General features: G+C 46.2%; 1 protein-coding gene across 2 annotated transcripts in view; it reads right to left on the bottom strand.

The window, feature by feature from the left end:
- CEP41 (centrosomal protein 41) overlaps positions 1–10015 on the bottom strand; it is a 41654-nt gene extending 31639 nt beyond the window's left edge. Inside the window, exons 1-2 of one of the 2 annotated variants that reach the window (XM_045855776.1) lie at positions 9904–10013; positions 9307–9394 (exon numbers count right to left, since the gene is read on the bottom strand). Coding sequence is in view for 1 of the 2 variants with exons in the window: in XM_045855775.1 (XP_045711731.1) it covers positions 9904–9936 (33 nt within the window). In the remaining variant the exon portion in view is untranslated. Of the gene's footprint in view, positions 1–9306; positions 9395–9903 lie in introns of both variants that reach the window. The other variant, XM_045855775.1, reaches the window with a different exon arrangement.
- Between the last annotated feature and the right edge of the window lie 3437 nt (positions 10016–13452).

The raw sequence follows: 13452 nt of genomic DNA, 5'->3' as shown, positions 1-13452 counted from the left end.
GCATTTTCAAAAGCCATTAAGCGAGGGAAGGCTAACGAATAAAGACATTACAAAATATAGATTTCCTGCTAGGCTTTCTTCTGGCCTACAAGTATGAAGACCTCACATTCGGTGACAGGTAGCTGTGGAATATGAAATTAAAACTGGGTAACAACTTTCCAGCTTCACCTGCTGCCACTCACCCGCATGTTCCCAAGTCGGAGTTGCCTGAATATCCCCGCAATGTGCCACGTGTATTCAGATCCCCAGCCGCAGCAAACGTGTGCCTTTTCTCACCCCGTCCTGGGGAAAACTTCGCTGCCTCTGTGAGCTGTCCCAGGTGGAATTGGGTACTGTCTTTCCTTGCCTGGCTCCAGAATGTGGGTGCCCCGTACCAGTGTTTACACCCCAACCTTCTTCTCTAGTCTAGGATTGCCTTGAAGGCAGGAACGATAGCTCACTCAAACCTGTACGCACCCCGGACTTAGCACTGGGTGGGGAACTGCACTGCTATTCGACCAATCAGTGGGTGTCTCCGATGAGGACTGCATTCCAGCCACGGCCAGGTGGTCCCTTAGACTAGCCCGTCAAACCTGAAACCCGCACCGCTTGCCCGTGAAACACAGGTAACTGCGGCCTTCGGTGAACCACTCCCAACCACCATCTGCTATTTTAGTGTCTAAAAGGAAAGGGAAAAAAATCTCAAAATAAAAAGGTTGACCCTTTAGTATTATTTAAAAACTCACTGACATTACCTATGTTTTTTTTTATTTCATGCTAGGTAAGTAAAACTTGGCCATGGACGCTTAGACGCTTAGCACTGGTCCTCAGATGTGTGTGTGTTGTGGGGCGGGCGGGGGGCCAGGGCGGTTCTACCCTGAGAGAGGGGCTTCTCCGTCTGACCAGCAGCTGCTGTCTAGAAGGGAAAGTGCCTCTATTGCCAATTTCAGCTCCTTCCTAGATGGGGAGGAAGATTCTTAAGTGAAAGAAAACATTTAAGGATGAAAAAGGGGGACTTCCCAGAGGAAGGCAGTATCACAGCAAAAATAAAACAAAAAACAAGAAGCAAACAGAAAACCAGGGAAAACACATTCCTGGTAAATTGAGTCAAGAAAAGCTAATATTGGAATTCAGTTATCTCAGGCTAGAAATTTTCTCTTTTCTGTTTTGCTCTCTGTATTTTTACAATTTCTATATGCTATTTCCTGTTTTTCCTTTTGTTTTTCTCATAGTTGCCTAGCAAGGCTTCTTTTGAGGAATTCCAGGCCAGTCTCTGCCGGACCAAGGGGATCTGTCCACACCTAAGCTGACATAGCTGAGAAGTGAGGGTGTCTCTGGGGACCAGGTGTGGTGGCAGCAGAGTGACGGGGTGGGGGGGGGGGGGGTGCCGACAGCTGCAGCCGCTGAGCCCTTCCCGCCCGTGGTTTTCCCTTACACGGACTAATGAGAAATCCATACGCTGCAGCAGGAAAATGTAGTGTTTCTTTCCCATTTCAGCCCAACTTCTCCTTCCTGACTTTCTAGTACCAGCCGAGACGTGAAATTGCTCTAAGCAGAGCACTCGAGGTTTTATGGAACTGCCATACTTTTTTCATTAAAATTCTTGCTTTGGGGTGACTGTTTCTTGACCTACTGACCAACTGGCTTTCTTTTTTTTTTCAATTACATAAACAGGATGGGATGGTGGAAAGTGAAAGAACTGAGAAAGAAGCTATTTCAAGGACAACTGTTCACTCAGCAAAGCCTTACTGGGCGCCAACCATTCACTCTGGGGACCTTTACTGGTGCCTTCTAGGAGCAAGCCACTGTGCTGAGGACACAGAGGTACGAAAGTCTTAGCCGTCCAGCTCTCACTGATGCTGGAAAGAAAGACAAGTGAACAAAGAGGTGACACATTGATAAACAAGGAGAGGGAAGCAGAGGACGCAACAGGAGCCTGTAAGATTGGCCCCCGAGTCAGACCAAAAGAGGCAAGAACCATTCCCTGAGGGTGACTTGTCAGCTGAAATCTGAGGGCCAGGTTGGTTAGCTAAGCTAAAGGCGTAGTGGGTGGGAGCTACCAGCTTCCTGGAAACTGGCAGACGGAGACACTGAGAAGGCGCGTGTCTGTGGTATTATTGCAGGATCTTTGAGGGCAACCAAAGGGGGCAATGTGGGGTCAAACGAGGTTGGAGAGACAGACAGGAGCAGATCTGAAGGGGCGCTGTATCCACGCTAAGAACTCTGGATTTTATCCTGTAGGTAAATGGTTCTCAAACAAGGGCAATTTTTCCTCCTCCCATCCCCAAGGGGCAGTTGTCAATGTTTGGAGACATTTTAGGTTATCAGAACTGGGTGGTGGGCGGGCTACTGGCACCTAGTGAGCAGAGGCCAGGGGTGCTACTAAACATCCTACAATGACAGGACAGCCCCACCACAAAGAAGTAGCTGACCCCGAATGTCAATAGCGCTGAAGCTGAAAAACCCTTGTGTGGGTGATGGGAAGTCATGGAAGACAGTTCAAGGAGGAGTGATGAGACTGTATTTCCGTGTGAGGAAGACCACTCTGGCAGCACTCTGGAGAGCTGTTAGGGTCACAGTCAAGACGGATACGCGCGTCCTGGCTGCGTAGCTTCTTTGGTTAGAGTGTCCTTCCCATATGCCAAGACCGTGGATTGATCACGGGTCAGGGCACATATGGGAATCAACCAATGAATGCATAAATGCATAAATAAGTGGAGCAATGAACTGATGTTTCTCTCTCTCTCAAATCAATTTTAAAAATGGATACACAAAGATGAGTTAAGAGGCGTTGTGCTAAGAGGATCTGTGTCCTAAGGAAGGCGCAGTAGAGATGAAGGGGAAGAGACAGTGTCAAGAAATGTTAAAGATGTAAAATCAATGACTTAAAACTCACGGGCGTCACAGGGGGAGGACAGTGACACCATTCCCCCAACAAGGGACTTCAGGAAGAAGCAAATACTGAAAAACACTATGTGTTCCACTCGGGGCAGTTGAACAGCAGATGTCTGTGGGTTACCCCAAATGGAAGTGGAGAGCTGGCTGTTTGGGTCTGGAGGTCAGGAGAGGTCTGGGCAAGCAGAACACAAGAACTGGGGGTTGTCGGCATAGGGGAAGCAGGGGAAGCCGTTGGAGTGGACAGGCCACTTTCAGAGAGTGGGTAGCCTGAGAAGAAAAACCCCGCCATTTAAGGCCAGGTGGAGAAAAGTGGCGTGGATGAGACTCACAGGAGGCCGGAGGAAAGTGGGTCATGAAAATGCAAGCTGCAGGAAGAAAGGAGTGGTCGTCAGAGACGGGAGTTGTCTAGTCAGCAAATGAGAGTGCAAGTCAAGTGAGAGAACAACAGGAAAGTGGATCTGGATTGAGTAAACCAGGACATTGCTGACGACCCTGGTGGCTGCGGTGACAGCAAACTGACAGGAGCAGAGGCGAAAACAGCAGGCCGGGTGTGCGAGAGGGGGCACGGCAGGGAAGATGTCGATAGCAGCCAGATGGTCTTCTTTTTCCCCTCTTGAGAGTTGCCAGGGAATGGTCTTTGCTGTTATTTTGTTTTGGAAGAAAGGGGAGATTTGACGATGTTTATCAGCTAATGGACTAGATAAGAAAGGTGTGCAAATGGGGCAGGAAGGTAGAGATGGAAACGGGGGAGAGCATGAGGCCAGAGCCCAGGTGGAAGGGCAGCTGTGGAAACACGGCATTTAAGATAAAGATATAAGCTAGGCGGTCACCGTGAAGTTCTCATTAGGAGACGCTGAGAGAGTTCACGTTTGTGGTATTATCACAGGCTGCCAAAGACCCTTTTGAGAGCTCACACTTTAGGATGGTCAAAAGACAATGCCCTGGCCAGCCAGGCCACCCTAGCTACTTGTTCAGCTTTCGAGAGCCAGCACAAACTCATCTTCCAGGAAGGCTGCTCTGGAGGCTGCAGTCTGCCAGAAGTCTCTTGCTGGCCTGGACTTGCCACAGCACGTGGTACCATTCGCACTCCTCACTCCTCAGACTTGGGACCCGGGCTCTACCTTGCAGATCTCTGTGGCTGCTATAAGGCCTGGCCCTAGTGTGAGAGCAGTAAGGACAGCCAGACAGGAAGACGGTCCTGAGACCTGAGCCGCGTGCAGTGTGTATGCTCACGCCACATGGGCAGCCTCTGAGGGCTCTCGGAGTGTGAAACAAAGAAACAGCTCACACACCGAGGGCAAAAAGGGCGAATCTGTGAAAGAAATGGCACTGGGACTGTGTTTTAAGGGTTGAGCTTCTATGGATAAAAGGATGGGAAAAGTATTCCATATGTGGAGAAAATTTTTATAGCGAACCATCTTTAAAAGCATGTGTAGAGAACGGCACCATTTGCTGTTCGATTTGCTGGAGAAGGTCCAAGAACAGCAGCAAGAGCAGCAAAGGTAACCGCTGCTCACATTTACCGAGCACTCCACTGTGGGGTCGGGTGCTCCCTAAGCATCTACCTCCATTGTCTCACTGAATCTTCTCAACCACCCGTGCGGTAAATATTGTCATCCTCACCTTACATGTTAGGAAACAGAGGGACAGAGAGGTGGAGTGGCTTACTGAGCCGACTGCGCTTCTGGGAGTGGCAGGAGCTGGATTTAAGCTGGGCGGCCTGGCTCTAGAGCCTCAACTCCTCGACACCCCACTGCGGCCCCATTCTGGCACAAGTTCTGAATACGGGGCCCACTGATGGGTTTTAGGAGGTTCATGAGTCCTGTGAAACTGTCGTGCAAGTTTCTGGGGAAAGGGTCCTTGGTTTTCACCAGATTTTCAAAGGAGCTTATAATCTTCCCCCGCCCAAAAGAACCAGGGTGTATGGAGTCCTGTGGTGTAGGGCTGGACCCGGGTGGGCAGGCTCCAGGTGGGGAACCCGGAATGGATGAGGCCCTGAAGACAGGGGATGGGACTAAAAATCCTGAGCTGTGGGCCACACAATCAAGAGTGTTTGGCAGATTACTGACAGACGCAAATAAGACTGGGTCTTGTGAAACACGTGGATGTTGGAGAAGAAGGGAGAGAATGGGAAGCCGACAATGGGATTGTTCTGAAAGAAAATCGCCAAAAAATTGAGTGAGACCGTCTGAATCACAAATCACTAAAAAATGACTTCCCACCTTTCTTAAAACGGACCTCACAAGGCTGTTCGCATTTCCATTGCAACATATGTAGTAAAACTTACATTAAGAGATTTTTTAAAATACCATTATATATTTTTTGTTCAGCATTTTTCTACTCACTTCCTTTGTAGAGAGGAAGTCCATAAAATGAAGGGAGTGGGTGTCAATTTTGGAAGTCTCATGTAAGGCCATCTCACATTTAAGATAGGTCTTTTAAAGGAGAACATTTTTCTTTACTGGGAATTTTAATCTGGTCCAATTCTACTAATTTCAAATAACAACTGTGACCCATGATCCTGGGTTGCCTGGATTCTATCTTCTCAATTTATAGGTTCTCTGCGGACCGAACATCTAGGTTTAATTCCATTTATAAGTTCTGATTTCCCAATAGAGAACACCCGCCTTGACATCCCCCAGCTTGGACGTATATTCATTTACTCATTCAACAAATACGTGAGGAACAGCTGTCGTGTGCCAGGCAGTGGGACAGTGCAGACAAGGACCCTATCTTCTGCTCCTGTAGTGTGCCAGGAATAATAAAGTAGCAAATAAGAGAATTACAGACCATGACCTACTGGCTGAAGACAGCGCATTGAACAAGTGCATCTAATTTTATTTCCTTCTAAAACCTCAGTAAAACCCCATTGGAAGGACATTATTTTAGGGACATAATGCTCAAAACACAGAGAATGGGAGAAGTGATAGCAACAGATTTCTGAATCTAGAACTAAACACACTAACAAGTGAAAATGACTCGATGGACTCAAAGGGGAAGCCAAGAACACTTCTTAAAAGGCTTAGGAATTGACAGCGCCGGGCACCTCCAAAGGAGGGCATAAAAGGAGTAGCTGAAATAAGGAAGACTGGTTGAAGACTGATGGAGAAGCAGCTGATCTCCAAAACCTTCTCCCTTCTGTGCTGTGGGGTGGCTGCCTCTCCCCCACCATGGCATAGATCTGTAGCTTTATTCCCAGAAAAAGATTTCTGGACTGGGAGGTCTCCAGATAAGGGGAAGGCAGAGATATCTTACTGAAAACAGGGGGATTAAGTAAAGGGTGCATACCAGTGTTGAGATTTAGCCCCAGTCTTAATTCCTCCAGGAATTCAACTAGGCTTTTACTCTCGGGAGAGTGGGGTGCTCTGAGGTACACGAATAGCCTGAGAGAAAAGAGATGAAGGGAAGGAACCCTGGGAGAGGGAGGCCCCCAATCACGGCTAGGTGAGATCTTCCTGCAATTAAGCTCATCAGCACCAAGCCCCTCCCAAGAATATGAAGATCCCAATCACATTTTTAAGTCTCCTACATGAAAGCATAAATTAACAATTGAGGAATAAAAGAAATCTGAGAACGTCGCTATAGACTGAATTGTCCTCCCCCCCTCCCCCCCACCAAAGTCAGACATTGAAGCCCCAGGCCCCTACGGAACTGTGTGTGGAGACCGGGCCTTTGGAGGCAGTTCAAGTTAAATGAGGTCACACGGGTGGGGCACAGGTCCAACAGGGTCAGTGTTCTTACAAAAAGAGACCTCAGACAGCCTGTTCCTTTTCCACACGTGCACAGAAACATCATGTGAGCACATCTGTAAGCCAGGGGAGAGCTCGCGCCAGAAACCAAACCGGCCAGCACTTTGACCTTGACCTTTCCAGCCGCCCAAAGTATGAGAGAAAACTATCTGTTGTATAAGCCACCTAATCTGTGGTATTTTGCTAAAACAGCTCAAGCTTACTAATACAAACATCTCTAACAAAACAACAAAAAAAATAACAGTCTGGGGGAAACTGAGACTATGCAGGGGAGAAAATATTTAAAAACACTATTAGAGAAAAGGAAAGACATGTCCACACAAAACCTTGTACAGGGGTGTGCCACTTAACGACGAGGGTACGTTCTGAGAAATGCAGCCAGGCGGCTTCAGCATTGTGCAGACATCGCACAATGTGCTTACGCAAACCTACATGCCGTAGCCCACTCCGTATCTAGACTGTGGTATGTGGTATATACCCTTGTTGTAGGTATTTAGACAATTTCGTAAAAAACTAAATGTTAACTTACCATTCAACCCAGCCACTGTCTCTTAGGCATCTATCCCAGAGAAATGAAAATTAACATCACACAAATAACAGTACCCCCAAGTTCATACCTTTATTTGTAATAGCCCCAAACTGAAAGCAACCAAATGTCCCACAATCATTGAATGGTTAAACAAACTGTTATGCATCCACACCACAGAATACTAATCAGCAATAAAGAGGAATGAACCGTTGCTATAGGCAACAACTTGGATGCATTATCCTGGTGAGAAAAAGCCAGTCTTAAAAGGTCACATACTGTTTGATTCCATTTATGTAATATTCTCAAAATGACAAAACTGCAGAAATGGAGAGCACATTAGTGGTTGCCAGGCGATACTGTAGTGACAGAATAGTTCTCTATCTTGATTGCAAAATCTACACATATGCAAATCTTGATTATATTAAATCTACACATGATAAAAAGGCCTAGAACTATACACGCAATGTATAAATGCCCATTTTCTGGTTTGATACTGCATTATACTTATGTAAAAAATTATGACTGAGAGAATCTGGATAAAGGGCATATGGGACGACTTTGTACTATTTTTGTGAGTTTCTGAGAATCTATGTTTATTTCAAAATAGAAGTTTCTAAAGAGGACATCAGAGTAAAACAGAGCTCTTACAAATTAAAAACATGATGGCAGAAATTAAAAACTCAGTAAAAGGACTGGAAGATAAAGTTAAACAACTACCCCAAAGAGGGCAAAACAACAAAGATGTGGAAAACAGGAGACAAAATTTTAAAAAGTCGGACAGCCAGTTATGTAGAAGCAACACCGGGATAATGAGTTCAAGAAAGACAGGCTGGAGAAAATGGGAGGGAGACAACTCAACACCCGTAATTCAAAAAACTTGAGTTTCTGGTGCCCACCGACATGGGTGAAAATAGACTCAAAGCAAGGAATATCTTTGTGAAAGATCCTAACACTCAGGACAAAGAGAAGATTCTACAAGCTTCCAGAAAGGAAAACTCAAGTTGCATACAAAGGAAGAGGATGGCTTTGGACTTCTCCGCAGCAACCCCGGATGCTAACTACCCTGGATGCTAACTACAATGTTCAAAACGCTGATGCTTTCCAACCAAGAATTCTATCCTCCACCAAGCTCTCAGGCAAATAAATACAAAGGTAGAGTAATAATATTTTTAGACATGTATAAAAATATTTATTTTTTTATGCACTCTTTCTCAAGACTACAGGAAACTGTGCTCCAATAAACGAAGAGAGTAAGCTGGACATCTTCATTCAGATGCAAATGTATAATCACACATCCCTGCTCCTCCCTACAGTTCCCTTTCACCTGTACTCCTTATTACATTAGCATGGTATCTGCACCAATGACTAGGGCTCCACGCTGAGAACCTAAGTCATCCATCCCTCTCCCACTTCTCCAAGCTAATCGTGAAGTCCTGATGACTTTACCCCCTGAATATTTCTCAATCCTGTCCCTTCTTCTGTGGCCTTCCTTTAGGTTTGAGCCATAATAACCACCCAACCAATTTCCCTGTCCCCAGTCTGGCGTTCCTGGAATCCATTCTCCACAATGTGTCTCAACCACGTGCCTAAAATGCGAATCTGACCACATCACTCTTTACTTAAACCCCTTCAAAAGCTTCTTGAGTTCTCAACAGCAGACAAGATAAATAAATATGTGGCAGTTCGTCACTCTCCGCACCTGCTTCCCTCACCTCCACGATAGAGATTATAATCTATTGTGGCACTCTCCTGCAGATCCCAAACTCAGCTTCACCACTTTTTCAAGAGTTCACAGGCATCCATCGTGAGCTGAAACAGTTTGCAACTCCTGTTCAGAACGGCCAGGAGTTTTCTCAAGGCACAGGAGGCCCTTGCAGACTTCACTCCCACCGCCTGCTGCACAGGGCACTGCCCCTCCCACGGCTCACGCCTCCTTAACTTGATTCACATGGTCCCCTCTGTAGTGCTTCTTCGTGTGGCTCCTAACTGTGCCATTTCAGGCCATCTCCAGGACCCCCCTCTCCCTAAGCTGGGTTCTCTTTCCTCTGTGCCCTCTCAATGCCTTCTTCCCCAAGCACACTGCATTCAAATTCTGTTCACAAGCTTTCCCCACTAGACTGAATTTACTTAAGGACAAAGGCCTTGACTTACTTTTTTTGTGTTTCTAGCACCTATGGCAAGGTGGCGGGTGGGCAGTAAGCACTAGTGGAAATTAAATGAACACAAATGCAGCAGGGCACTAGGAGTGAAACAGACAACAAAATAAACAGTCCTATGGGGTGGGAGTAAAACTAATGTCACATCTTGCATCCTTTCCCAAAGGCTTGGTCTGCTTATTCCTGCTCTTTCTGTACTCCCCATAGTAAGAAATGATGGCTCTTTTTAATTTTGCTCCTTTAGTGTTCCAGGGCTTCCATCGTATATTACTTATTTTGTATTTGTTGCTCCTAGACTGTAAGCCCTTTGAGGGGAGGGGCTGTCTTTATGTACTTCGCTCCTCTGGGAGACAAATATCGGTGTACAGTAAGCACGTGCGGGGCGGTGGCCCCTCGGCGCAGCAGGGGAGACCAGGCCCCGTCCCCCAAGCCAGGCCAGCCCCGCCTCCCGCCTCCCTCCAGACCCCTCCTCACGCCGGCCGCTTCCCGCCTTCCGGGCGGCGGAAGTCGCCGGCTGCTCTTCCCTGCCCACGTGGAGCCTTTTCCGGTGCGCCCGCCCCCTCCGCCTCTCGGATCCGGACCTGACCCTCACCTCTGGATTCCCAATGTGCCTCCGGACAGACATATTTGCTCCGAACGACCACGCTCAGGGTTCTAGCCTCACCGGCTGCCTCTAACCCTAGCTTCCTACCCCCCTACTTCGCTCAGCCGTCTCCCTACAATCTCTTCTCCCATTGGTCAGCCTTCCCCGACCAGCCAATGGAGGCCCTGCTTACTCCCTCTTCGTAAGGTCACTGCAGAGCGAGACTCGGCTCAATGGTTGCCAAGGGCAACGCGGGACGCTGGCGGCGGAGGCCTTTTGTGCTCTTTGCGGGGGCCCCAACGGCTCCAGCATTAGCGCGGGAAGAGGGGCGCGGGGGAGGGGTAGGCTGGCGCCCGCGCTTGGACAGCTGCGCAGATCTCCGAGGGGGGGAGGGGCTTGAACGTGGGGAGGGGATAGTGGTGGTATACGGCAAACAAGTGTTTTAGCAAATGTAGTGAAACAAATACGGTACAGGGCGCACACACACGCACACCACCATCACCCCACCACCGCCTTGAGTATTTTAAACATCTGGACTACTTCCACCATAGGGAACAGACATGGAATAGGATTGTTCAGCAGGGATGGGAATCTGTAATTTATTATTTTCAGGTTAAGTTAATATGCAAATTATGCAAAATATCATGTGTAAATACAGTAATTAGGGTTGCTTTAAAAGCTTTTAGCTAGCTAGAGAACGGCAGCCTTAATTGCAAAGTGCATACACCATTCCGTGATTCATCATTCATTTAACAAATATTTAATAAGCACCTTATGAGAAAAGCTGCAGAAGGTTTTGTGGAGGATGGGAGGATGACTAAAACCCAATCCTGTTGTCATGGCAACCATTGTGACTCCTGCCATCAGCCACCACCTGTTCTTATTCCAGATCTGAAAATTAAGTCCTAGCACCTTCACAAAACAATCTCACACACACAGTTTGACTTGGCTCCAAAATGTCCCACCAAATCCATCAAAATTATTGTTTCCTTTTACATGGGAGGAACGACACAGTAACCCTTTGTTCTTTGCTCTAAGTTGTTTTTCCAGGGACTGAGAAAGGTTACTCAGAGCTTTTTGCTGGTAGTCCTAGCTCTCTGCTTGTGAATAACAGCATACATGTGAGTAGTTTGAGGGTCCTGCAGATGACCCATCCAACCTCATGGCCTCACATGCCCTGTCTTCTCCGTGGCTTCAGCATCCCACCCTTAGGGTGGCACTCACAGTTGGTTGACCTCCAGGATCGTATACTGGCCACAGCTATCTCTTGCACTTTCAAGCCTACTTACTGAGTTTTGTCTGAACTTCACCAGAGTTCTCCAGTCTCCTCTAAAACCCCCAGTTTCTCACCCCTCCACTAGAACAAGCAACAGTTTAGGGGCTGCAAACAATTGGGAAGGGAGGGGTGGGGAGGCTTTTAACTAGAACCTTTTGCACAGCAAGCAGAAACTCCCAGACACATGACTGCCTAGAGTGTATGCTTATCCTTATCTGGCGCACATCTGAGGGTGGGATGATAGAGATTGCAGGTAAAATAAACAGGAAAAAGGGAAAGAAGAGAGGAAGATAATAAAGGAATAAACTAAGGTGGTGAGGAGAGGAAAAGAGATTTAAAGACATTTGTTGGCAAAATTAAGTTATTGTATACATGAGAAGAGGTAAGGGATGCAAGAAATGGGATGGCAATACATTTTCTAACTTGGGGGACTAAGTAGATGAGTGATCATTCATTAATCAAGTTCAAGAATAATAAAACATACACGGAGATCACAGAAATGTGGGTCCTTGGGTCCGAGTGTCAGAGTTGCCCACTCTGTCTGGGGTGGGGTTTCAGAATCTGCAAATACATTCCCCCCCTCTCCCCTTCGTTCTGATGTGCAGAGTCCAAGGGCCACACCTTGAGAGGCTGTGCTCTAGAGAACCCTCCTCTTTCCTTTACATTTTGTCTCAGTGGGATCTTTGGAAAGCTTGGAGCTCAAAATCAAAAGGCTTTTTAGCATCCTGAGTTTCTTTTTAGGATTCCCCATGGATCCTGCTAGGGCAAAACTGCACCAAAATTAAAGCAAGTTGCTTACCCCAAATGTGAAAAGCAGTATATGGCACAAAAAGACAATTCATAGAAGGAAAACATCCGATACACATATGAAGAAATGTCCAACGAAAAATGAAAGAAATATAAAACCAAACAGCTGGATCCCATTTTTCAATTAACGAATGGACAAAGGTTTTTTGTTTTCTCTCTTTTTTTTAATGGTAGTGCGCAGTGCCGTGCTCACACATTGTTCCTGTGAGTAAAAAGAAGTGTGACCATTTTGAAAAGTAATTTGAACGTGAGCATGGAGCAGCTCTCAAATCTTAATATTCTGAGAATTTCTCCCAAGGAAATAATCAGAGTGATGCACAAAGATTACAGCTACGGATATTTACTGGAATTGGATTTAAAAGGATAAACAGTTGAAACAACCTAATTGAGCATCAGTTAAACAATTATTAAAATAAATGATGGCATATCCATAAAATGTAGTATTATGAAATAATAGTAAGAAGTATGTTTTAAGGAATAATTAAGGCAATGGAGACCTGCTCCTGATGTAGTGAATGGAAAGAGCTGGAAACAAATTTTAATTTAACATAAGCCTGATTTGTGAGGGAAAAAAGCAGGTATCCACTAAAAAACCAGGTTTTAAAATGTAAACCATCTCTGGATTATGCAATATGGATATTTGTTTTATTCTTTACACTTTGTGTGTTTTGCACATTTCCTTCGGTGACTAGGAATTAATTTTATACCTTAATAAAAACATTCACCCCCTGCAAGAAACAAAAAACCTGATTCTGACTTCAGCCTGAAAATTGCGTGTGGCATTTGTCAGGGCCGATTTAGACCTGAGCTGAATTTTGTGTAATTTTGCCATTTGAAGTGTGGTTCGCTCGTTCTTGGCAGTAAATGACTCTTCAAGCACTTGAGTAAGATCATTGCAATCAGAGTTGTAATTGCTAAGAGGTTCAAGCTTTGTTTGTAAGAGAAGAAGTTCTGATTCTTTTCTTTAAAAGTTCCTACTTCCACTGATTAATCTTATTGTTCGTGAAGTTCGAAGTGCTCTTGTGAACCTCCATTTGCTTGATGTCTCCTTTTTAACCCTGTACGTGTTCCAGAAGCTTTTAGTTTTGGCAGAATTGGTGGGAGTCCCAGGTAGGTAAGCATGTCTGGTGTAAGCACAGGGTTTTAGGTGCTACTGGGCTTTGTCAGCGGGCATTAGGGTGTGAAGCAGTCTGGCCCTTTTCGGAGCCTAAAACCCTTTGGACCCTTCTTTGCCCTGAATCCACCTTCTTGTCCAGCACACATCGTCCGATTAGCTCTGAGTTCCCTCATCCTCGGCTCTCGGCCTCGTTTCCTGATCAGTGCCCAGAACCCTCCGCTCAGACCTGTCTCAAGATGTTGCTTCTTGAATGTGGGCTTTGGTTCTCTTCCTTGGCTTCCTTTACCTTCATTCCCCAAATGACATATGCTTTCAGATGCTTGAGGAAACAATTCTACCCAATTCAGTTCAGTCCTGG

The sequence above is a fragment of the Phyllostomus hastatus genome, unplaced genomic scaffold (assembly GCF_019186645.2).
Source record: "Phyllostomus hastatus isolate PE091 unplaced genomic scaffold, TTU_PhHast_1.1 phas_scaffold_114, whole genome shotgun sequence".
NCBI lineage: Eukaryota > Metazoa > Chordata > Mammalia > Chiroptera > Phyllostomidae > Phyllostomus > Phyllostomus hastatus.
This window is presented reverse-complemented; position numbering and strand designations above follow the sequence as displayed.